Source organism: Oculina patagonica, chromosome 1 (genome assembly GCF_052425735.1).
Source record: "Oculina patagonica isolate OP01 chromosome 1, crgOcupat, whole genome shotgun sequence".
Classification (NCBI taxonomy): domain Eukaryota; kingdom Metazoa; phylum Cnidaria; class Anthozoa; order Scleractinia; family Oculinidae; genus Oculina; species Oculina patagonica.
In genome coordinates, this window is record NC_135758.1 from 29,746,920 (window position 1) to 29,773,186 (window position 26,267).

General features: G+C 40.6%; 1 protein-coding gene across 1 annotated transcript in view; it reads left to right on the forward strand.

The window, feature by feature from the left end:
- The first annotated feature begins 1,404 nt into the window (after nt 1-1,404).
- Nucleotides 1,405-26,267, forward strand: part of LOC144662798 (epithelial sodium channel subunit alpha-like) — a 35,997-nt gene continuing 11,134 nt past the window's right edge. Inside the window, exons 1-8 of the mRNA XM_078523736.1 lie at nt 1,405-1,614; nt 17,550-18,293; nt 19,515-19,921; nt 21,152-21,282; nt 23,055-23,218; nt 23,673-23,783; nt 24,062-24,164; nt 24,478-24,559. Coding sequence (XP_078379862.1) covers nt 18,066-18,293; nt 19,515-19,921; nt 21,152-21,282; nt 23,055-23,218; nt 23,673-23,783; nt 24,062-24,164; nt 24,478-24,559 — 1,226 coding nt within the window. The 5' untranslated portion in view covers nt 1,405-1,614; nt 17,550-18,065. The remainder of the gene's footprint in view (nt 1,615-17,549; nt 18,294-19,514; nt 19,922-21,151; nt 21,283-23,054; nt 23,219-23,672; nt 23,784-24,061; nt 24,165-24,477; nt 24,560-26,267) is intronic.

Sequence of the window (26,267 nt, forward strand, 5' to 3'; positions counted from 1 at the left end):
TAATCGAAAGCTAAATTTAATGGGATCATAAGAGGAGACTCGGCCACGGCCATTTTTTGACAAACAGTTTAATTTTTGCACATTCTGCCCGAACGGACAATGGGGGTAGGGGAGTCCTCCCTTAAATATTCTATGTTTGGAATGTGTAAAGCTAATGTACATGCTCTTGTGTTATTGTGAAGTGCGGTTTGATAAACATCAGATATTCCAAAACCCTTCTCAAATTTTTACACAAACGTGAGCAATTCCTGGGTAGCTGAGAATGGCCTGGGTCTAAAATAGAGTATGAAGATTCATATTTCGGTCTGAAATAGAGTGTCGAAGAGTAATGATTCCAGGAAGCAGGCCGCACACTCCGGCCTTAAAAAATTTGAGAGTATCCTCTAAACAAGGAATACATTTATGAATTTGGTTGAATAACTACTACCCGTGGTAAAAAAAAAAATGCGTGGCGTCTTTGTTTAGGTAATACAAATTTTAAACTGCTTTTTTGACGCTTTATATGGTATAGGTTTATCAACGTTTCGGCGTTGCTGCCTTCTTCAATGTAAGCAAACTGATATGTTTATTACATGAAACATATCAGTTAGCTTACCCTGAAAAAGGCAGTAAATTAAAGCCGAAACCAGTCGATAAACCTATACCGTATCAGTAGAGTCTAAAACGGATTTTAATTTTAGATCTTACTAAGTCTTAACTAGCCTAGTGACCCACAATTACCGGCGTTAAACTGCAGTTTCTGTAGCATAAAGGGTCCATTGCAGGTTATACTTCCTCCCCTCATTCCCCCTGCCCACCCCCTACCCAGTAAATTTGGTCAGGTTGCCCTTTAGGCTAACAGTTTTCCAGTACCCATTTATACACCTGGGTGGGAGAGGCACTGTGCAACAAAAGTGTCTTTCCCAAGAACACAACACAATGACCCCGGCCACGGCTAGAACCCAGACCATCCAGTATACGGAGTCTAACACGCTAAATTTTACGCCTTCGCGTCTCCCACAGATCTAAATAGTCTAAATAAACCTCAGTTATATTTAACAAAACATATACCGTAAAATTCCGGTTAAAGCCCCCCGGTTATAAGCCCATCTATCTGGAAACAAAAAATACATCCGATAAAGCCCCCCCGGAAAAGCCCCCCTCTACCAGATGACAGTACTGAACAGGGCAAATGTTGCTATTATGCGTAACCAAAAACGTATTTCGACAACACTCCCGAGGCCGCGAAACGTTTTCATTCCGCCATAAGCCCTCCCGGAAAAGCCCCCCGCTAAAGCCCACCCAAAAACCCACGAAGTGTAAAGCCCAGGGCTCATAACGGAATTCTACGGTATGCTTAATACTCCGATGAAAAATACTAGTCTATTTGCCGTTTTGTTTTTTTAAATTAAATTTGCAATTGTGATCGATTACACAATGAATGACAATCGATTTCCAGATTTCTGTCGTTTCTCCGGCAAACCGGAAAGTATCCATCAAGTTTGATAGTTCGATAAGAAAATTTATAAAATTCGCTCACAAAACAAACTTTCTGTTGATACAAGAGATTGAACGTTGTGGATAGAATTTAAAAATATCAAGATGCAGTGACACAAAGGCAAGCTTTTTGGTCACGTTTTACAAGACACACTTGTAAATTAGGAGTTGTGGCACAAACCGTGACAACTCGCTCGGCTCGCCCAGGCTCGCCTCGCTCCTTGTCACAATTTGTGTCCACAACTCCTAATTTACAAGTGTGCGCGGAACGCAAGACGCCTTTCTTACCCCACTCGCGAAACGAGTTGCAAAAAAGGCGTTGGCGGCACCTCTAACGGCCCGCAGCAACAGAGAGCGCCACCTGTGTGCTAGATTTATTTTTCAATTGAACAAATATTTTTCTTTAGTATATGCAACAGATGGCTGCCGCAAGATATTCGTCAGAAGTTTTGCAAGCTATGATGGAGGAAAACCTCCGTGAATTTCAAAGAAACCCCCAAAGAAATTTGTCTTTTTTATTGGAACACAACGATTTTAACGAATGGCTCCGTGTATGGAAAATGAACATACCGGAAGCTAACGAAAACAACAAAGATCTTTACATTTTTGCAAGAAAAAACAAGAAAAAGTTTTATGATCTTTTAGTAAGCGAAATTGATGACTTACGAAGCTTAAAAGCAAGCTTTGGACTTGAAGTTAAATTTTCGATACAAAGAGACGGAGTTACGCAACACATGAACCACTATTTCAGTGAAAGAGAACCGCACGTGTTTTCTAAAAACACCAAAGAAGAAATCGAAAAAGAGTTTGTCAGATTTATCGAAAAAGCAAAGGGAGAAATTGAGGCTTGGTCAGAGAAGGGCTCGGGGTGGAAAATTGAAAGAATAGAAATGGCGTATATCAATGTCGCGCGTTATCAGCCATTGAGAGGGGGGAGTTATCTGCCTTTACCACCAAAATTAGCAAACAAAAAAGCAGTTATTAACGTGCAAAACAGGGATAACGAATGTTTGAAATGGGCTTTGAGAGCTGCATTATTTCCGCCAAGAGATGGGAAAAATCCGCAAAGAACAAGCAGATACCCAGTTGACGACGGAATAAACTACAATGGAATCGATTTTCCAACGCCTCTAAAGCAGATTGACAGGCTTAAGGCGAAAAACAACAACCTTGCAATAAATGTGTTTGGATGGGAAGACGACTGTGTAATACCTCTCAGAACAAGCAAAAAAAAAAAAATAGCATTTCCCGTATAAACCTTATGTTAATTGAGTCAGGATTAATTCAGCACTACTGTTTTATAAAAAGAGTAAGCGCATTGCTCTACGATCAGACTAAATCACACAACAAAAAACACTTTTGCATGATGTGCTTGACCGGTTTTACAAGAGCAGACTTGCTCGAAAAGCACGAAGAAAACTGCAATGGAGTTAACGGCAGGCCAACAAGAATCGAAATGCCGGAAGAGGGGAAAAACACTCTTTCTTTTAAAAACTATCAAAAACAAATGAAAGCGCCTTTTGTAATTTACGCCGACTTTGAGGCATTGTTAAGAAAGATGCAAGGATGTAAACGCGAAACGCCCGAGGACCGCCAGAAGAGGAAAGATAAAGGAGAAGAACTAGAAGACTTGAAGAAAAAAAGCTACACAGAAAAGACAGAACAGCACGAAGCATGTGGATTTGCTTACACAGTTGTAAGGAGCGACGGCAAACACGAAAAACCTTACGTTTACAGGGGTAAAAACGCCGTTGAAGTGTTTTTGAACTGCCTTTTAAGTGAAGAGAAAAAAATAAGATTTGAATTGTCAAAGCAAAAACCCCTTGTGATGACTTCGGAAGACTGGGAAAAATTCAAAAATGCAACCGATTGCCACATTTGCGAAAAAACGCTGATGAAACAAAACTTTTTAGACTCGTTGCCGGTTTGGATTGGGTATTATGGTGAACTTAATTACTTTGGGCAGCTTCACAAAAAATGTTATTACAGCACGAAAAAAGCGGAGCAAAGCCTTGGTACCGAACACCACTATGAGCTAAAAAAGCTGACACAAAACACACACATAGTGGCCGCAAAAAACCAAAAAAAATGTTTGAAGTGCCACAAGCCGCTTATCCAGCCGAACTACAAAGATGTGGTAAAGGACCACTGCCACATAACAGGGAAGTTTCGAGGAGCCGCGCACAACATTTGTAACTTGATGATGAGAATAAATCCAAAAAATGTCCAAATACCAGTTGTATTTCACAACCTAAGGGGCTATGATGCGCACCATTTAATGCAGGCAATGTCAAAGATTTCAAAAGAGGCACAGAAAGAGGTAAAATGTGTCGCAAACAACATGGAAAAATACATCACATTTTCATTTGGCGGACTGCGTTTTATTGACAGCTTAAACTTTCTTCAAGGAAGTCTTGATTCACTTGTAACAGCGACACCGAAGGAGTCATTAAATATAACAAAATCTATTTCAACACAGTCTGATGAAAGTTTTGAACTTCTTTGCAAAAAGGGAATCTATCCTTACGAATACATGGACTCATGGGAAAGATTTAGCGAAACAAGTTTGCCTGAAAAAGAAAAGTTTTACAGCAAACTTAATGATGAGAACATAACGGATGAAGAGTACAAACACGCGCAAAACGTGTGGGAAACCTTTGGCTGCCAGACCCTGGGCGACTACCACGATTTGTACGTTAAGACAGACGTTTCTCTGTTGGCTGACGTTTTTGAAAACTTCCGAAAAATCTGTCTTGAGAAGTACGGGTTAGATCCCGCGAATTATTACACGACGCCAGGCCTTTCTTGGGACGCACTTTTGAAAAAGACAGGCGTGGAGCTTGAGTTACTTACGGACTATGAAATGCATCTTTTTGTTGAAAGGGGATTAAGAGGCGGAATTTCGATGGTAAGCAAGAGATATGCAAAGGCGAACAACCCTTATGTTGAGGGATTTGACCCGAGCCAGCCAAAAAAATACATAATTTACCTCGATGCGAATAACCTTTACGGGTGGGCAATGAGCAAGCCGCTCCCAAAAAGTGGTTTTAGATGGAAAAAGGTTATGCCGACAGAAAAAGAAATAATGACGAAAAAAGAGTTTGCAAAAGCTGGATGGATTTTAGAGGTGGACTTAGAATACCCGAAAGAGCTGCATGACGCCCAAAACAGCTATCCATTAGCGCCAGAGAAAAAGAAAATAAACAAAGAAATGTTTTCACCTTACCAAAAGAAAATAATAAAAAATCTTGATTTAAAACTGCCAGAAAGCGAAAAGCTTGTATTGACTCTCGAAGACAAAAGCAATTACGTCGTGCATTACCGAAACTTGCAGTTTTATTTAAAACAGGGAATGAAACTCAAAAAAGTGCACAGGGTCTTAGAGTTTGAACAGGAATGCTGGATGGAGCCCTACATCCGGATGAACACAGAATTCAGAAAAAAAGCAAAGAACGACTTTGAAAAGAACTTTTACAAGCTAATGAATAACTCGGTTTTTGGAAAAACAATGGAAAACCTGAGAAACCGTGTAGACATAAGAATAGCGCGAAGCGACGAAACAAAGAAAATAAGAAAATTAGTTGCAAGCCCATTGTATTCAAGGCATGTAATGTTTTCAAACGATCTAGTTGGAATAGACATGCGAAAAAGCAGGCTTTTTCTTAATAAACCGGTCTACACAGGCATGACCATCCTTGACGTAAGCAAGCTATGCATGTATGACTTCTTTTACAACCATCTGAAAAAGGAGTACGGGGAGCGTTGCGAGCTTTTGTATACAGACACAGACAGCCTTTTGCTTGAGATAGAAACAGAAGACGTTTACGCGGACATGGCAAAAAACATTGACAATTATGACACAAGCGACTACCCAAAAGAGCATTCACTTTATTCAAACGAAAACAAAAAGGTGTTGGGAAAAATGAAAGACGAATGCGCAGGAAAACTAATTTCAGAGTGTGTTTGTTTGAGGTCAAAAATGTATTCAATAATGACAGAAGACAAAAAAAATATAAAAAAGGCAAAGGGGGTAAAAAAGTGTGTGATAAAGAAGCAAATTGAACATGAACAGTATAAGGAAACGCTTTTTGGAACAAAGCAGTTGTGGCATGGAATGAACATACTTAGAAGCGAGGGTCATGAGATTTACGGAATGCATCTCAACAAAGTCTCGCTGTCGCCTTTTGACTCAAAGCGATGTATAGCGGATGATGGGATACATACAAATGCTTACGGGTATAAGTTTTGCGAAACAGAACGTTTATAGCTTTTCTGAGCCCAAGGGGCTCAAGCACTAAGTGCTTGGTGGTAACTGTGTATTTGGAGGAATAACAAGCAATTCTTCACGCACGAAGCCGCGCTTTGGACCATCGTGCAAGTAATAAAGCACTGGCTGATTAGGTTTAGTAACAGACCTTTCAATGCTGTAGACTTTTAATGACCAAATCGGATCTGTAGCCCTTTTTACGCCGCCTTCCAGCTCGCCAGGTTGGTAGAGAAAGCGCACATTAACGAGAGAGGGGAGTTTTTTTTCTTTCTTGCCAACAGGCCTTGTATATTTTGAGGACGGTTTGGACGAAACAGCCTTTTCTTTGATTGCAGTAGCAGGTTTTTTTCCAGTAAGACTGGTTACTTCGTTGTTCAGAGCGGCAACAACTTCGGGTAGCCTTTTTACCCACGCTGTCGACCGCTGGCCAGATGGCAGGGTCATCTCGACACCGTACTGATAGCCAAACAGGCGCCCTGCCAGTGTTTGATTAAAACGTTCAACAATAGCTTGATCTCTGTGAATGTTAACACGCCCGCGTCTAATATAGGTTTTGTGATTTTCCATTTCTTTAGTAACAGATCCCATGAATTCGCGACCAGGGTCAACTTGCAGCATCTGTGGCCATTTTAGTGCACTTCGCCTGTAAATTGTCTGAAAACCTTTTGCAACCTCAGTTGAATCTTTGGAGGTCAAAGGCTCGGCCTCTTTGAAACGGCTGGCAACGTCAACAACAGTCAGCGCGTATTTGTAAACTTTTCGCCCTCGCGGCAGTTTGTCGTGTGGCAGAAAAAGAAGGTCCGCCTGGTGGACCGCGTTTGGAGAAGAAACATCGAATTTTGGGCGAGGAACGTATCGTGGTGCCGGAAGGTAGATCTGCCAAAGGGCCTGCTTAACTAGCCACTTTTTTGCGGCATCTTCGGAAACCTTGGCAGCCTCGGCTAATTTTTTTATCGCAGCAATTCCCTTCCAATAGCCCTGGGGGCTATAGTAGACTTTCGAGATTTTCTTCGAAAAGTTTTGCTCCGCAAAAATCTTTGCATCCATGCGTATACAAGAAAAAAAAGAAACGTTTAAAGAAACCGAAAGGCAGCGTACCCAAGAGCAAGAGCGCCTGCGCCAACAAACATCAGTTCACCTTGTTTCTGCTGCTCGCTTGGCTGATAAAAATCAGAGAACTTGGGTTCTTTCGGAGGAATCATTTGTTTGTCAGGATGTGCCTGGTTGTAGAGTTTGAAAGCGTAGTCTGTGTTCGTAAAGTTCTGTTTCGCTTGCTGTTTTATCTCATTGTTGGTTTCGATCCAGTCGAGAAGCTTCGTGCGGTCGCGAGAGTACTTCGCGTACGCTGCCTGGTAAGCCTCGAGAGCTTTGTCGTGTCTTTCTTTTTCTTTCAAAGCGGCGTCATCTCCGCCACCCAAAGCTCGAGCAAGATAGTTGCCGCCAATGAAAGCAGCAGCGTTCAAGATAGCTCCGCCAGCCATAATCGCTACGCTTGCCATTGTGTGTTTTTGTTCTTATATTATGATATTTTTTTTTAATTGGTGGGGAGAATTTTCTGGTCCTCGAGATACTGTTTAAGTGCAACGCTGCCAGCCACGACGGCTGTGAACTTTACATAGTTCATAAAACTGCTGCTTGGGTCAGATGTGAAGTTTTCTTTCACAACTTTTTTGGCAGCCCAGCCGATTCCGGCGGCGAGACCTGTAATGGTGGCGGCATCCATGAGTGTTTTCACGAGCTTGTTGTCAGACATGGTGTTTGTTATAAAATAAAAAATAAATATTTAAATTGAAAAATAATTTTATGAATTCTTTTAATCTCATCAAAGAGTTCTAATAAAAAAAAGTTAATTGCTGAAGTCAGAAAGTAAAACAGAAATCACTTTCTTAAAAACTTTCGATGGTCAAACCAAGATCATCAACCGCAGAATTAAAGATTTTTTGCATTTCAGCAAACACCGCACATTTTGCTTTTACAATCATCTCTTTTCTTTTTTCTTCATTTTCTATTTTTTCATACTCTTTTAAAAGCGTTCTTAAATCACAATAACACACGTTTAAACTTTGCGCAGATTTTTCAGCAATTGCATAAAAATTTTTTAATTTTTCTGGTTCCAGCCGGTTTAAATAGGCTTTTCCCTCATTCAAAGCAGCTGTTGCTCGTACCTCATCTTTTTCAAAGCATTTTGAAAGCATAGAAAGCACAAAAAAGTTTCCAAAATCCATTGGGACAGACATAGTGTATGTCCTCGTGTCGGTCATCGTGTTTTGTATACTTTAAAAAATCGAATGTTTAAATGAAAATTATTTAATAATTTTTTTAATCCATCGGACGGATTCCTCTTTTTGAGCCATTTTGGTTTGTTGGTTGCGGAATTCTAGAGCCCGTTTGGCGCGTGTCTGAAGAACGCGTTGCAACCCTTCCAATACTTTCTGCTGTAACTGGTGTGTCATCAGTTATAAGAGTTGGCGGAGCTTTAAATGTTGGACTTCTTTTTTCGTTTATAAAGGCTTTTATGTCTTCGCGTTTCACATAAGTTGTAACGGTTGCAACGCCGATACCAAGCAAAGATATCCATTGATTTGTGGTGAGACCGCTTGATTGCGGCTGAGCCTCGGGCGGAGCTGGTTCCGTTACGGCCGGTGGTGTTACACTTCGCTTAGCAGATGCAGATTTCTTTTCCTTTTCTTTTGCAATTATTGCAGCAGCCTCGACAGCAGCTTTTTTCTGTGCTTCACGAGCCTGTTTTGTTTTTTCAGCTGCAAGCTTGCCAGCAGCAACTCGCTTTGGATTTTTGGCAGGCTTTGTTGCTGGAGTTGTTGAAGTAACTTGTTTCTGTTCTTCTTGAGCGATCGGAGTTTGTTCGAGCTCGGCCATTTATAATAAAAAAAAAATAATATTTAAATAGAAAATTGCTCAGCAAGATTTTTTGCTAAGCAATTGCTAAGCATTGTTCAGTAATTACTTAGCATTTTTTTAGCATTGCTCAGAAAAATCTTCAGTAGTGTTTGTGTCCGCATCTTTGGAAGCGCCTTTGGTTTCGCACAGCGAAGTGTGCGACTTTGTAGCTTCGTTTAAATCAACGTGCTTTGTTGTGATGAGCGCAGCATTTGCAACGGCAAGAAAGCGGCCGCATTTCAAAGCCAGACCGCCTGCCAAAGTGGACAGCTCTTTACTGATAATGTAGTCGTTTTTGAGTTCCTTCTGATAATCATTGACGTTCTTGATATTTACGGCCATACCAACGACTTTAGTAACAAGAAAAATAAAGCTGTCAATCAAGCTGTCGGTTGTTTTGGATCCAACGTATGCCTCATATCTCTTTAAGTACTTTTCAACTTCTTTATCTGTCAAGCGCTTTACCTGCTCGTGTGTCAGTTGCACACCGATTGCTTCTTTGGCTTTTCCTATTGAAACAAGGATTGCAAGCTGTTCACGCAAAGCAGGAATGTCAGGGCCTTGAATGAGTGCCATAGCGCTTTCTGTACTTTCTGGTTCAGCTCCTAGCAGTTCCATTACGGAAGCTAATTCTTGTTCACATGCAGCATCGGGTGAGGTTGTTGCGAACGGGTCAGCCATTTATTACTCTAAAAAATATGTTCAATAAAAAAATTTTGTGCCGTAAGGGTGGCGATGAGAAATGACAAGATGCGAAAACTTATTTTTTTTTAGCTTTAAAATGATTTCTTTGTAATCCTCATTGGCAAGTTCGCCAGCGTAATCCTCAAAGATTGCCTTCGTGGTCTTGGCAGAGGGGGTGTAAAAGAAAACGATTGCCGCTACATTTTCGCGGAATGAGGATGTTATGCTTGTCAATTTTTGAGTTAACACCCATACGCTCAAACCTGCGTGGCGAGCAGAGAAAGCAAGATTCACCAACTCCCCTGTTCTTCCTTTTACATCTTTCGAAGCAGCACAGTCGTCGAGGATGATAAGCGTGTTCGTTCCCTCAAAAAGAAATCTTGAAAGCCTTAACAAAGATTCAACCTCGTGCTGCTCACAAATTAAAACAAAAAATCGAAGATCTTCCTCAGCAAAGCGATAATAAGTCTTGTTGTGCGCGAACGTCGGGCAGATGAGCACGATGTAGTCAAACTTGCCTCGGAAAGGGCCACAAAGCTGATTGACCACGTATCTTGTTTTTCCTGAGTTCGTTGGTCCCACAATGAGGGCGTTGAAGGGTATATTGGCAGGATCCATCTTCGTTCGTATATGTACCTAAGGTACACTTTTTCAAAGAAAAAATTATAAAAGTACAGATTCTAACTGCCTGCCAATTATATTCATTTGGGCGTCGCTGATTACGTAAATGTGGCAGTTCAAATTACCTGAGCCGCTTGCTTTCCTCTCTAGCTCAAGCTGGACACCGTCCTTTGTGTTCACAAGGCGCGTGCCGCTTCCGTGCATCGAGTGGTCAGCCATGGAACGCAGATCAATAAGAAGGCCAAACTTGTCTTCTGTGTAAAACTTTTGCAGAGTCATGTGCTGCGTTTTATTTTTTTCTTTCATGTAGAATCTTTTAACTTCTCCCCAAATGTCCATTCCTTCGATGCCGTTGTTGTACAGCATGTTTGGCGAGCCGTTGACAGTGATGCTTACTTTTGTAAGGTCCGGGTTAATGTACTTTTCCGAGCTCCTTGCACCTTTGTTATATTGCTCAATAAATAGGAGCAAGATACCTTTCATGGACCTCCTCTGCGGGTTGACCCTTAGATTCAGACGTGTGTCGGAGCCTTTTGCAAAAGTCACCACTTTAACACGCTGGATGTGGTCGTAAGCGAACTCTTTGCCGCCCGAATAAGCGCTGAACGCTTCATCTGCAATTTCCTTGCTTCTTATCATCTCGTACTCCAGCTGGATGTTTGTCAACTTGTATTTCAGTTTTGTTGTATCTGAGCCTCTGACCACATGTTCGGCTGCCGCGAGCTTCAGTTCGAACACAAGATCGTTGTATAGTGCCTGAGGATAAAATGCCCCATGGTCAGTTAAAATCTGGTGATCCAGACGGATGCGGTATTTATTACCATATAGCTCATTCAGCTTTTTTTCTGCTTCGACTCCTGAAGTTTTCTTATCGCCAGCATTTGAGCGAATTTTGTTAAGGTCCTCGCTCTGAATGCCCTCTGGCACCCTGTCGTCGCGCTCCTCCTGCGAAAGGAAAAAATCCTCAAATATTTTGTAGATGCCATAGCCAACCGTGTCCTGCACGACGGTGCCTTCGTACTTTACAACAAAATCGTCGACCAGAGCTCGGCTGACGTTGTCAACCAGAAAGTTGTTGGCATGGCCTCCGCTCAAGTCGATGTTGAAGCGCAGCGCCAGCGAGCCGGGCACAATGACCTCGTTTTCGTTCAGCTTGGGCACTGAAACATACAACGTTTCCTCTGGATTGGCTTCTGTGCGGTCAAAAGTGATTCGTTTTACCGCGCGCTCGGCTTTCAGTGCGCCGAGTATTTTCTCTGTGCGTCCCGGTCGAAGGTTTTCTTGAACAGCAGCCATCTCTCGATTGGTTTTATTGTTAAATTGAAAAGTTTAATTTGAAAATATATATAAATTACGTGATGGCGGAAGGTGGTGGTGAGTTTGGATACGAGGACCATGATTTGGACCAAGATCTTGACCACAACAGTGATAACGATGATGAAGAGGAACAAGAGGTCGACACAACCCGACCATTTCAGCCCGGGGAGGCATCCACACCCTACCATGGGGGTGAACAACATGAAATGCAAACGATGCAGCACGAACAGAGCGGGCTGCCAGACACATCCTACGAAGAAACACCTTTTTTGGGAAGCTTTATTCATCAAGATGACAAACCGGCAATGATTGACAGAGCTAAAGATTTTATCAAAAGAAAATTCCCCAAAGTGAACTTCGCAAAATTAGGCCCAATAGGTTTTAGCAAAAAGAGTGGCAATGAAACTACAATTGTATCCTTTGGATCAAAAGGTGGCGAGACCGAAATTTTCAAAAAAGACGGAACTGGCCTTCTCAAAAAATTCACAAACAAGTTTAAAGCCCCCCTTGGGCCAGAAGCGGAATCTCTGATTGCTCAAGACAATGAAGAAATAAGAGAAATGAGACCAAGATTAAGAGAAGCTGAAAGTCAAATACAACAGGCAGAAACAATTGACATGCAGAAAGAAAAAGCCACCCAAGAAGTAGAAGATTTCAGAATAAGAATCGAGCGAATAGATGCCAAGATGGAACAACTTGGGTCAAATGTTGAAAATGAATCAGAATTGCGCAGACTTAAGCAACTGAAAAAAAATCTTGAAAAGGATTTTGAAAACAAAAAAAAGAAGTTGCTGCTCTTGAAAAACAAGCTAAGCAGAAGGCAGAAGAACAAACACGAGTCGACCAACTAAGGGCAAGCCTCGCTGCCATAGAGAGCAGAAGAAACACTTTGCAAGAAAGGCTCAACGACACAAGAGCGTTGGATGATCTAAAAGAGAAAGAAGCAGAGCTGAAGCAACAAAACGAGGAAGATCAAGCTGTTATAGAGGATGAGAATGCCTCCCCCACTGACAAACAAGCCGCGGAAGAAAGAGTTGCGGAAAGAACCGAGGAGCTCGGGCGTTTACAAACGCAGATTGCAGAAAGAGAAAGGGCGCTTCCACTTCGTGAGAGGATCAAAGAGATCTTCAAAAAACATGGCGTGACATTAACAGCAATACTTCTGGCTGCTGGTGTCACGATTGGTTCTGTTATTGGAGCCATTACAAACGCGTTGAAGGCAACCGGCAAAGCGTTGGGGAAAGGCCTAAGTGATATTGGCTCAAAGGTAGCATCAGCTCTGCCTGGTCTCATTGGCTCGATTGCGAAATTTCTTTTCAAAACCGCTGGTCAAGTAATTGGATTTCTTGCAGAGCACACCTGGCTGCTTATCCTTGCTGTGGTTGCTTTTCTTGTTGAAAAATACATCAAAAAGAGACGTTAGCGCATAAGGGTGTAGAGCAAAGCTGCTGCTCCAACCGCGCCAACAGCGACAGTTGCTTTGTTTATTTCGTGTGAATCATTGGCTACGGCCTTCGTAGGTTTAGCGCTTTGCGCGTTGCCGTCCTTTGGACGGGGACCGTAAAGGTCCCTAGCTTGTGTTTCAGCAGCGCTTGCTGCAGGTGCCTGATTTTTTTTTGCTGTGGCGCTCTTGTGTATAGGATTTGAAGGGTGGCTGTTTGGTGGGTTGATTTTTGATTTTCCTCCCGCCATCAGTTTAAGAGCTGCTTTTTTTGTAGCTTTATTAACCTCATCATTCACTCCTAATTTCATCCCAACAACAGCCTGCTTAAGCTGGTTATTGTAGCCAACAACGCTTTCTGTGTTTATCACCATTCGAGCGGGCATCAGCCAGGCACCTGGGCAGACTGCAAGGTTAAGCCGAACCTTAGCTTCGTCGATGGCTAGTTGGTATCTTTGGACCGACTTTGCCAGATCAGGTTGCCTTATAGCGTCTTCAACCAACACGAGGAACTCACTTTGCGCTTCCTTTGCACGGCCGCCTGTTCCAAGTATGCTACTTCGAACGTTGACCTGCGAACCGAGAATACAGTAGACAAAAGCCTCTATCGACTGGTTTACTCTCGACAAACCTGCCTGAGTAAGCCCTTCAGTGCCGTTAGGACAAAACCAGTCTGCCTGTGCATATGCAGCGTCGTCTGGCTCGATGTATTGAATCAAGTTACCTTTGCTTGCAGTTCCACCTTCATCCGAAAATTTATCGTAATCGGGGTATTTTGCCCCAGAATTTTTCGGACCAATATTTGAGATCCAGATATAAACGTTACCAAGTCCGTGGTTTGCGCCTGTTGTGAAACGGAAATCGCTTGACGGGTCGACACCGAACTCAGCACATATTCTTTTGTACGAAGCCACGTCGTACTTGTTGTCGAACTGGCTAAAAGTGGGGTCGCCTGGCAAGGCGCTTACGCTCTGAATTCCCCCCATCTGAAACAATATTCGCCTTATCGTGAAATAAACGTGAAAAAGGTAAAAATTTCGCACAATCGGTGGCAAGCTGAGAGCTGAGTGCTCTTCATCGAAAATATCTCGACTTATACCGCAGCCTGTTGTCGCGCACCATACCGCAAAGTTAAGTTGCTGTGGCCAATAGGCCATATTTTGGCTAGCAAGCCACCTTTTTGACTCTTTTCCTGATGTATGCTTCAGTTTTGTTTTTTGAAAAATCTCTCTTAATTTCGTTGTGAAATATTGGTCTGGTGTGACGTAGATGTTTATTTGGCTGTTAAATATTTTTTTCAAACTTGGTGCGGCTTCGTGAAATCCAACAGCTGGAATTGGCAAAGATGAGCCTTTTGCGCCGCTTGGTGACAGCTGTTGTGGAAAACCGCCTGAAATTTGATTCACCCCCAGTGCTTTTTTCATCTCTGGGCTCCAATATTTGCTGTCAGAGCCAAAAACATTTATCAAATGGCCTTGCCCTGCCTTGTAATAAATGTCTGCCGTTGCTGTGTGGTTGTACGCGAACTCAACCTGTGCAACAAATTTTGTTCGGTCAGCGTTTGGATATTTTGCAAGAAAAGGTTTCCATGCATTGTCTTTTGCCGCTTTAGAAATTGTAGTTGCTTCTGGGGTTTTCATCCACTTCATAAAACCTCTTGTTTTTGCATCCATGGTCCTCTTTTATATTAAACATTTTTTATTTTTATTTAATATAAAAATGGTTGTGCTGACTGTTACCACAAAAGAAAATCCGAACACTGTTTATTTTGACCAGCCTATTCCAAAACCAAGCTATATCCGGCTTTTAAGTTGTTCTCTTTACAACAGCTGGAATAGTTTGGAAAAGGATGGAATAGTTTTTTATAAACAAGTGAACAAGGAAGAGAAGGCGCGTTATATACGGCAAGGAAACTTCTCACTCGATGACATTGGGAGTATTTTTGAAAAAGGATTTCCAGAGAAAAACATGTTTTCTGTAACAAAAGGCATTGCAGGTCGTTCATTGATAATAAAAGCAAAAGAGCCCAATTTAAAAGCTTTTGGACTGAACGAAAGTCTTATTAAGTTCTTTAATTTGCCTGGGTTTGAGAATTACGCAAGTATTGAAAAGGAATTTTTTGAAACAATTGAGGTAAATAATGTTTCAAATCCTAAAAATTACTTCATCAACTGTGACCTTATCGACAAGCAACAAAGCTTGCTAAATGGTAAGCCATCAAGCCTTTTAGCGTTTTTTGACATACGTGGAAAACCGTATGAAAAAGTTTATTACCAAAATACACATTTTAACGTCTTGCGCGACGTTTCTGCTGAAGAAAATGTATCATCTCTGACTCTTTCGATTAGAGATGAGAATGGAAAGCCATTCGATTTTAACGGCACAAATCTTACATATGAGTTGGAATTGAATTAAATTAAATACAAAAATAACTTTTATGTATACGAGGCCATGTCATCTGCTAATGTTCTCCCGAGTGCCCCTGCTTATGGTGATCGCGAGGAAACACAACTTTATCCAAGCCTCCCAACAAATGCCGAGAATTTTCGGCTGACTGAAATAAGTAAAATTGAAAAAGAAATATCCGCTGAAGCTGAGCATTACAGGCTTGTGTTAAAAAAATATAAAAAAGTCCGGAAAGTTATTCACTATTCCGTGGTCTGTCTTGGCGCCGTGACGGCAGCTCTGTCTTCTGGAGCTGTTGCCACTTCACTTACTGGTGTTGGAATTGTTATCGGCGTTCCTGTTGCAGCAGTAGCAGGTATATCTGGCGCAGCTTCCACTGGCCTGTCAGTTATCAACAAAAAGCTTGAACGTAAAGTTAATAAGCACTCAAGAATCCTCGCTCTGGCTGTTGCAAAACATGACTCGATAAACAGCTCTGTCTCACAAGCTCTGAATGATAATCTTGTTTCTGACAAAGAGTTTCAACTGATCACACGAGAAATGCAAAATTATCGCCAACTTAAAGATACTTTACGCTCAAACTTTGCAAAAAAACAAACAAATTCACTCCAGCCAGACATCGGAAAAATTCGGGAAGAAATCAAGAGAGAAGAACGCAAAAGATTGGAAAAAAAACTTCTCGAAAGTGCCACCGACATTTCGAAATAAAATTTCAGTCCAATAAAACATTTTTTCATTTTATAAAAGAATGATTGTCTGCGCTCATCTTGTCGTTTACTTTGTGATGGAAGCATTGTCGTTCGAGTTGCAAAAAAATGTTCGAGACATCACAAGAGAGGTTGTTGTTTGCCTGAACGAGGCAAAATAAAAGGTTAAAGCGTGCTTAAAGTGACTTTCAGCCGAGTCGAAAGGATTAAATCTGAGTGTGCAAAAAATACAATTAAGTTGAAGCGAACAGCGAGAAATTGCGTGACCCACAGCGGCATGCAAATTTTTTTTTTGTGTTTGCGTGCGTGGGTGACAAAGTCGGGGTATTACCCGAATGATATTTTTAGACGGTGTAATATCATGACTCATCGCCAATGACAAACACCGGCTGTGGTTTTTGTCAAATACTCTCTGTACTACTGTTTCAATCAAGAGTCTTTTCTACCAATTTTTAATCTTTTGCCAGTTGATTCTCAATTTTTTTGCTTTAGCCGTTTAAAGCTTGATTAACACATCGGCTTGTTTACAATCATGTCGCTTTAGAATATTCTGGACTTCCGGTACGTCACACGCACATGCCAAACATGCCGATTCGCCATTGATTTTCAGCGTTTTTTAAAAAATTTTTTTTTCGTGAAAAAAAAAATCACAAGCGAACAGGAATGTGTGGTGCGATTTGGAATGTCCTTTCTATTGTGCGATTTGGAATGTGCTGTATAAGCAAAAATAATTTTACGCAGGATTTTTTTTTTTCACTTCTCTGGTTGTTGAAACAGTTCAATTGAATCTGATCTATCTTATAAAATATTATTTTTTGGCTTTTAGGTTCCAAAATTTGGTTATGGTGTTTGCTTAAAAAATACATCCCTGACGCCATTTCTATTTATCGGTTTATATTCTAAAAATGCACCCATGACGGCATTTCTATAACTGAGCTCTGTCCTCTAAAAACTCCTAAAAAAAAAACAACTAGATTACGTCAAGGGGGTTTTCCGTTTCTTGACAGCAATACACCCACGCAATCAAAGTCATTGTTGTGACTTTCTGTGTTGCTGCAATAATTTATGCACTCACCGGAGCGTGCAAGTCTTGTTTAGCTTGTTAAAACGTTTGCGACAACACTGCTGTCTAATTTTTTTAATTTTTCAATCACCTCGTCTGTTAAAAGGATTGTTATTTGTTTTTCATTTTCTTTAGTTTTTTTGTAGGTTGTAAACGCTTTTCCACGAGATCTTTTCAAGTTTTTCTTTACACTCAAGTTAATTTCTCCAGTTCTCCCTCTTCCCATCTTCGTTTACTCAATAAGAGCATTTGTTCAATAGGAATTATTTCTGGCACAGCAATTAAAGGTTTGTTGTAATTTAATACAATGGCGCCATACAACGATTGGTACACTGTCGGGTCCGGCGAAACTGCTTCAGGAAGTTAGGAATGTGAAAGCCACTCACATTTTCCTCCTTTTTTTTACCATTTCCACGCCTGCTTTCCCGATTTTTTTGTTAGTTTTAACCATGCTTTGCATAACGATTGCAGCTTTCTTTTTCTTAAGTTTTCTGGGATTAAACGTCTTTTTTTGCAACTAGTTTCGCGAGGGGGGTAAGAAAGGCGTCTTGCGTTCCGCGCACACTTGTAAATTAGGAGTTGTGGACACAAATTGTGACAAGGAGCGAGGCGAGCCTGGGCGAGCCGAGCGAGTTGTCACGGTTTGTGCCACAACTCCTAATTTACAAGTGTGTACAAGGTTTCTTTCAATATTTAAACTTAAATTCATTACAGTACGTTGGTATAATAAATATTTGAACTGCTTTTTTTCTTTAGTTAATGCGCGAACATTTTCAACCCTTTTTACGGTTCCATTTAATTAGTAATACCCTTGTCATGTACTTTGATTTCAACCCTTCAGTATATTTCATAATGCTATGTTTTTAAGTAAGGGTCATTGGTCACCCATTGCAATATATTGGTTAACAAACTTAAGGCGCGTTTACACGGCAGAGAAATTTGGGTAGGCGCCTATGGCGCCGTTTTGATTTGACTGTTTCTCTATAAAAGTCAGAGCAAGGTGCCGGGGTAAGGTCCGAACTGTTGTTGTGACGGGTCCGTACCCAAATTTCTCTGCCGTGTAAAACTGCCTTTAGATACAAACTTGTTTTCTTTAGCACGAAATTACAATCAAAAGTATCCACAGTCAGCCCCTAGAAAGCTGTAATTGACACTAAAAGTAATTGAAGTGGGAGCAAAATCACAATGGTTAACAACAAGCGATCGTTAAGGGCCTTGCTTCACGAGTTTGCAGAGACTACAAGCGCACATGGCGTAGGCAGGATAGCATCATCTGAGTCTGTAGTTTGGCGCCTATTTTGGGTACTGGTGACACTGACCGGCTGTGGAATGGTGATATACCAGGGAATACTGCTAGTAAACACGTACCAGAAAAAGCCAGTAAAGTCAAACATTGATGTCACATACAAAAGGGTGAGTTGTGTTACTGTTTTTGCTTTTTTTTAAATGCTGAGTTATGTGCAGTTCAGCCTAGCTTTGAAACTTATAAAAAAGCCGGGGAAAATAACAAAGACTGTGCGTCTTGGAACAAGTAGAAATGTCACAAGACCTACGACCTTTCACGAGCTTGTTGAGTTTTTCAAAAGATGTTCTCACTGTAACTCAGTGTTACAGAACTGTGTTATGCACTGTTTATACGTTAAATCATCTTTTGATTAAAGCCCTACATAGTTGCCATGATTAAGATATGAAACTATCAGAATTAAGTTAGCCCTGCAATAATATTCATATCTAACTCTCCTTAGTTTGTTTAAGCTCTAACTCATGTTTCTCAAGCGATTCAGAGCCGTAATCAGAGCACTTCACGCCATCCACGTAACACGCGACGACAACCATGACACATCCATGTAACGCGCGGGAATAACATGACTCATTCACGCAACTCGCGAGGATAACCTGGACGGATGATATGATGATGATGATGATGATGATGATGATATTGAAAAACTGAACACCTTTAGCCCTTCATAGCACTGCCCTATTGCTGGTTTTCACTGTCACGCAATCAAAAAATATATTCGAAACCATTCAACTACAGAAGCTATGAATTTCAAATATTATAGATGATAAATAGATAAACAATTTCTCCAAGTTTCGGGTCTGTGCGGTGTACCGTTCGCGAGTTATTTTTCGAACCTTTCCACGCAAATTTATAAAGCTTAGTATGGAGCCGCCATAACTGTGTCCTGCCGAGGGACACAGTAATGGCCGCCGTGATGTCAGAGAAACCATCTGGAACTCAATTCTGTTTACAACAGCGGCCATCCTTGGCTTAAGAGCTAGTACACTTTCACATAAACACCACTTATTATATCTGAAATGTTCAATCTGCACAAAATGGAAAGGAAAGGCCTTTTTTCAAACAAAACAGCTTTGTCACGGCACTCAGCTTGATGTCACAAACGACGGAGAACTCAAATATTCAAAATGCTCTGTTTTAAAAACGAATGACACTATCGATCTAGAAATTTGTAAAAAAATATATTTTTAGTTTATCTTTCGCCTAATGACAATGAAAATATAGCAGGCCTAGTGAATTTTGATTTCATAATTTTATGACGTAACATGAAAACCAAGAATTAAGCCATGGTCATACTTAAAAACATTTTCCTCTTAATTTTAACCATTCCACAGACCATCAGATTCCCTGCAGTGACAATATGTAACCTAAACATCATTAAAAAGTCCTTCATTCACAACTATCCTGATGCTGACTCCATTACGAGTTCATTTAACAGTTCTGCAGAAAATAGAGACAACGGACCAGCGACATCAAAGTCTTCAGGCTCCAAGAATTCGACCTTCGACCTACCTGATGAACAAATGAAAAAATCCCTGATGAATTCCCTAAAAACAGACTCTTCCGACGCTGAGGTGGCCATGAATTTGGAAAACGTCACGATTGACCCAGAGGTGTACAACAAAGGGCTGGCTTTAACTAAGCTAGCCAAGTACAGTCAAGCTGAGTTGGAGAGAGGAGGGCATCACTTCCCTGAGCTTGTGTTTCGCTGCGCCTTTAAAACTTTCTCTTGTAAAGATGGGTACGTACATGTAAGCCCTGTAAGACCTTAAAGAGTCAAGTAAAAAGTAAGTGGCCCACGAATGCCTGTGTTAATTTCAGGTTTTGGTAGCATAAAGCGACTACGCTTTTTTGAAATTCTCCCTGCATGGAACAAAGGTGACCAGTTGGCCCACAGGCAGTCTGTTTTGTCGGTTTGTTTAAATGATAAGTTATTTGTTGGATGCAACTTATTGATGTTTTCAGTGTTATATGTGTACATATATTAGCTGCGTGCCGTTACTTTCGTTGATGCAAGGCACAACAAATAGCAAAGCACATTCAAATTCATGTCGGATCTGGAACAGAACGACTTAGGGCCTGTTTATATGGAGGAGAGTTGTCCCTGGTAGGAGGGCTACCCTCTCTCCCGAGCTATTTTTTGCCGAGCGTTTATATGAAAAAGTTGTCCCTGTTGACCGAGCCAAAACTTGGCCCTCTCGGTTCAAAAGACTGGCGAGACTTGTTTTGAAACTTCTATTATGTCTGCCTTTTTTAAATAAGGAACGCTGAAACATCGACCACGACCATTTTTGGACAAATTTACCGCCGACTTCGATTTAAATGTATCTGTAATTTTGTTTTGGTCGACTGCAGCGTTTGCGCATGCTCTGTATGTGTCAACTTGTCCCTGGTAGGCGAGGCGAAAATAACCAAACTGTCTATATGGAAAAAAGCTGGCTCTCTCCCCAGGGTCACCCTACCTTCAAAGCGAGTGACCCTCCACCCAGGGTCACCCTGCCCCCCGAGCCAACTTTGCAATTTCTCATATAAACAGTTCGCAGCTATTTATAAAGAAACGTATGAAAAGCTCTCTTGCCCGGGGTGGCTCGGTATGGAGGGTAACCCTCCTACCAGGGACAACTCTCCTCCATATAAACAGGCCCTTAGTAGTTGACCGAAACTTACTGTAATTAGTTTAACTGACCAAACCCTGCAGTTGATGAACTTTACACGAGTCTTACAGCAAATAAACAATCAGTTTCAACGACTTGACCCTAAAGATGACTTCCGCTTATCCGCTCGGGTTGTCAAAACATGAGTAACCAACATCAGTCCTTTTCAGACAGGAGTACCCTCACCCAGACAAACACACTGACTAAGCGAACTATTGATACTCCTGCCCATTTACTGTGTTAATCGATAAATAACATCTAGAACTATTATACTCCAATTAAGACGCGTTTCCTGCCTGTATTTTCTGTGTCGTCAGTGATTTTCTAAAGTACTGGAAAACCACGTGGAATTGGAGGTATGGAAATTGCTTTACATTTAACTCTGGTGTTACCCGCAGTGGCAGAATGGCACCTGTGTTGACCACCACCAAGCCCGGACCACAATATGGTAAGAAAATAAGTATCGCGAAAAAAATACTGTGATTTTTAACTCATCGATACATCTGATCCAGCATAAATAGTGGTTTTTTATTCTCATTCAGTTAAACGAAGGGACTCTACTTAAAGGAGCTATGTCACGTGCAACGCTACTTGAAAAACGTGGCCAGTTTTTGAAAGTTTTTCGATCGTAATCCGTCTTAGTTTTTGTCAGTCGAAGCCAGTCTTGTTTGTTTTCGGTTTTTATTTTTCCTTGCTGTTTTTCTACGTTGTAAAACTATTATTTTGAGGTTTCTTCAATTTGAAAATAACCAGAAAAATAACTTAAACTAGAAATAGCTGACACTAGGTTGCCCCCGAAGTTTCGACGATGTTTATCGGTTTTTCTCTGCTGTTCATCCTTTTCTACAATTCAGACATTTTATTAGAAGTTAATTTTCTATTTTGGATGATTATTAATTATGATACGGTAAATCATTTAATTACAAGAACGCAACAGCATCTTGACATCATTTTGTCATGTTTTGCTGTGGTGGGGTATCTCAGCTTGACTCAAGCTAGACTTTAGAAAAAGTCCGTCGTCTTTATTAATTTAACACGGTCGACCTATCGCGACTTGCGTGGCTCGTTTTCGCGACTTCGTCGCTTTGAATGGGCCGCTTTGCGGGCTCGAATCCAACACGCCTGCCGCGCGCGAGTTTTAAATAATCACAATGCATCTCGAGATCTCTTTTGAATTTCTTTTCTTGATGCCGCATAAGTTTTCTCCATTCAAGTTGTTTGTCCCTGGTAAATCACGGTCAGTTGGACAAGGCTTTCTTATCGTAAATCACGCTTCATGACAACGATCAACTTTTTAAAAGGAAAGGATACCGAAAGAATTTCTCACCTTTGACAATGAAAACGCTTGACTTTCTAAAAGTCGCTCGCTTCTGGTTTCCGGTTTCGCCTGCCGCGAGTCTTAACCAATTATCTCGAGATCTTTTTTTTAAGTTTCTTGTAAATCTCGTCCGGAGATAGACTGATCAAGGCTTTTCTCCGTTCAAGTAGTTTGCGCTTGTTAAATCGCGGTTTTTAAGGCTTGCTTATCGTAAATCGCAGACAAATTTGAAGATATGGCTTGATATGTTCGTACGTGTTCCTAGACATATTTCTTCTTCGGCCACTCAGATGTAAAAATGTGGATTTTCTTACTTCTCTGCGAGTTACTTAGTTAAAAATCGCGAAGTCTTTTCAACAATTGCATTGCTTTCGGCTTTTAGACATTGTGAAATGAATAGGCCTCGAATAAAACCTCAAATTATCTTTTTCAAAATTCTGCCCAACTGCAATCAACGTTTACAAGCGTCGTTTGTTTGCTTGTTGTCATCCGTGCACGTGCTCATGCTTAGGCTGTCATCATTACCCAATCATCGTTTACTTGCGTCATCATTGACCAATCACTGTATGTCGGCATTTTACAACTCCCGATACCTACTTGCGGGCTTTCAGCTTGTCGGCATTTTACAACTCCCGAGACTATTTGCGGGCAAAAATTGATCAAATCGAGAATTTTCCTGGTATATACTATATATATACTCTATATTCGCGCGGATTACAATGATGCCTCCTCGGGTTTTGGCCTCTAGGCCAAAACCCTGCGGGGGCAAATACCATGACATAGCTCCTTTAACTATGAAAATCAGACTGCGATTCAATAAAAAGAGCTGTTTGAATTTATTAAAGAAAAGAAGGCATCTCAAGTTTCATTTAATTTGAATATTTTGGGTGTTTTCTCCTCAGGTCTGACACTGGATTTATTTGTGAATCAAAACGAGTACATTCCCCTTTTGAGTCAGGAGGCCGGTGTTCGAGTTTTAATTACTGGTCAACACAACATTCCTTTCCCTGTAGACGAGGGCTTCACCGTCTCTCCAGGATTTGCCACTTCTATTGGTTTGCGAAAGGTTTGTAAAATAATTGCCAGTGCTTCATGAGCTGCTAGAAGGGGAGCTTAAGAAAGGTACGGTTCCTTGTTTTGGTCTGACGAAGGGTTAACGCTTGAAACTTCAGTTGTTTAAGTCAAAAGTGTTTAAGTGAGTATTTGTTATAAATAATACGTCAACTTCGTGATTAAAATTTTAAGTTTAAAGAGGTTTTATGCAGGCTTACAGCAATGAAAGTGGTTGTACAGTAAACCTGAAAAATTCTGGGGGTTAAGATTAGCTGTTTTTTCCCCAATCTCTTTCCCTTAAAGTTTGAAAGTCAGCTTAGAGTTCATAATAAACTCAAGTTATTCCTAAAACATAATTCTTCAGTTTCACCAAAACATAGTAAAAACTCGAATCGCCGTGAATTGCAAACAGTACTAAACAGTGTTAAACTTTTAAGTGTTTAAAATAAAATAATCTTATTTCACAGTTGAACATCATCCGAGTGGATCCTTTCAACAACGGAAGTTGTTACAAGAGTAAAGGTTTAGAGGATTTCTCCGTTTATCAACAATTCCAAGGTTCAAGGTATTCTGTGCAGGTTTGTCATCTCGTCCCATGTCATTTTTTATATATATTTTTCAAAGGGGCTCTACTGCAATTATTTTGTGTGATTTCGAGAACGTCAAAAGAAACAAAATATCTAGATCACAGGAACCGTCACTTAAACTGATAGGAGATAGCAGATAGGAAAAGTTTCTTAACATCTTTTTATTAGAATAAATAACTTGTTTAAAACGCTGATCAACCGACTCCGAGCGCGCAACTTTGAAAAAAAGCTGAACAGTTCAATGAATTGCATTTGTTCTTCTATTCTAGGGCTGTATGAACTCTTGTCTGGCTCGTGCACAACTAGAGAGCTGCAACTGCACTGAAGCCAAATTTAAGTTTGGAAAACGAATCTGTTCCGCAATTTCAAAAGGTAAGACGACACGAGCATTTCCATGGACAACCTGCCTCGTCCCAAAGCGTCCTCTCCCTTGGTCGTGCACGGTTCGCTTGGCCTTATGGGCCTGACGCGGACTGGAAAACGAAACCTAGCCATCAACCCTTGCGCTCCCTGTTTTCCCACCTTAACCGATCGACAACTTCAGATTTTCGCCACTTTTTTCCACAAGCTAAGCTTATGATTTGTATCCACTAATCATATCGTCGCTTTTATATCGGACAGTTTTAATGTTTATCAGAACATAATTAATTAACAATCAAAAACCTTTTGATGTATATTTGTTTAGAAGTGAGATGCATTCAGGAGCTCCAAAAAAGATACGATAGTGATGAACTTGGTTGCTCTGAAAAATGCCCCCAGCCCTGCACGTATGTAATTCGTTCTTGTGGTAAATGCTACTTATAATGGTCAAATAAATTTAGCGATAAAAAACTTTAGTTTTGAAAAATCTTTAATAGATAATTCCGATATGCAAAATTATAATGAATAACCAGACTATCATGCCGTCTCGAGCACGTCGCGTAAGCTTTACTCTTCTATCTGACCGACAACATTTCTTTAAAAAAAAAGCTGTAAATGAAAATGACAATCACAGTGACCTCATACGGTAAGACCGTTGTGGGCGAGGACCCTTAAGTGTAATACTCCATAATTTTCGAGCTTTTTTTAAAGTTCGCGGACACCGTACCTCACCGATTTCGCTGAAATTTGGCATGCAGTCTTGTTTTAGGGTCCTAACTACCAAATGGATATTAAAAAGTTTCAATTCTTTTTATTTTGGAAAATATCGAGAAGGCCGATTTGAAGCGTCCGTGACGGCCCGCCAACATGGCGGATCGAAGGTGTTCTTGTTAGTTCGACACTGAACCTGCCGTCACAGTTTCTCGATCATACTTGGCATAGTTATAAAGAACTATCTTTCTTCTTTCTATATATCAAAATAGATTCGGCAAATGTTGAGTTTGGATGATCAACGGCCAAGAAGTTCGAAGGTATGTTAACGATGTTTTGAACAGTCTCAAATTTACTACAAAATGAAAGGCTTATAACTCCACTGTTATCTCGATTTAGAACAAGCCATTTACCATGAACAAAGCTTTTTCATTGGTGAATTGATTCCATTAATAAAAAAATTGGGGAAATGTAACCGTTAAGAATAAAAAATTATGGAACCTCTAGTAAATTGGCCATTTCAGCGCCAATTCAGCGGATCAGCTCATTTAACAGCAAATAATCGGGAGAAACATGAAAGGGTTACAGTCGTTTATAATAAGCAGTTTTCAGGTATTCTTTGCTTATCTTAAACAAATACATAATCTTCGCCAAAGATATGGCGATTTTTGAGCGTACGATCGTTTCTCCAAATTTTTATGTCGGCAACTTTATTTTATTTGTTGTCGAGATTATACGCTGTTGTTATTCAATATTCGTTTCACAAGAACTTCTGTTGCTCGCATTTCCCAACTGGCTGTTTAAGAAATTGCCCATTCCGTAACAGGGTCATTCTTACTTTTTCTTTAAAAATTACTAGGAAAGCAAGAATGCCATAGAACGGTTTTATACTAGTGAAAATACCTGTCAGACATAACTTCAACTGTTTGTGTTATCTGGCTGTTTTCACAAATATGCAAATTTAGGAATTCTTAAAGTGCCTATCTTTAACTATTTCACGCTTAAAGATTCCTCTAAATCTTTTCGCCTACCTTTTGGCCAAACGAAGTTTTGTGTCTCCAAGCAGAATGCTCGTTATCAGCAATGAAAGTCGAAGAGATACAGAAGCTCGAGTAAAATTCTAACTGCTGTGAAATGAACATCGTTTGAGCTTGACGTGTATTTATAGATTGCTCATTTAACAGCAAATAATCGGGAGAAACATGAAAGGATTACAGTCGTTTATAATAAGCAGTTTTCAGGTATTCTTTGCTTATCTGAAACAAATACATGATCTTTGCCAAAGATATGGCGATTTTTGAGCGTACGATCGTTTCTCCAAATTTTTATGTCGGCAACTTTATTTTATTTGTTGTCGAGATTATACGCTGTTGTTATTCAAGTATTCGTTTCACAAGAACTTCT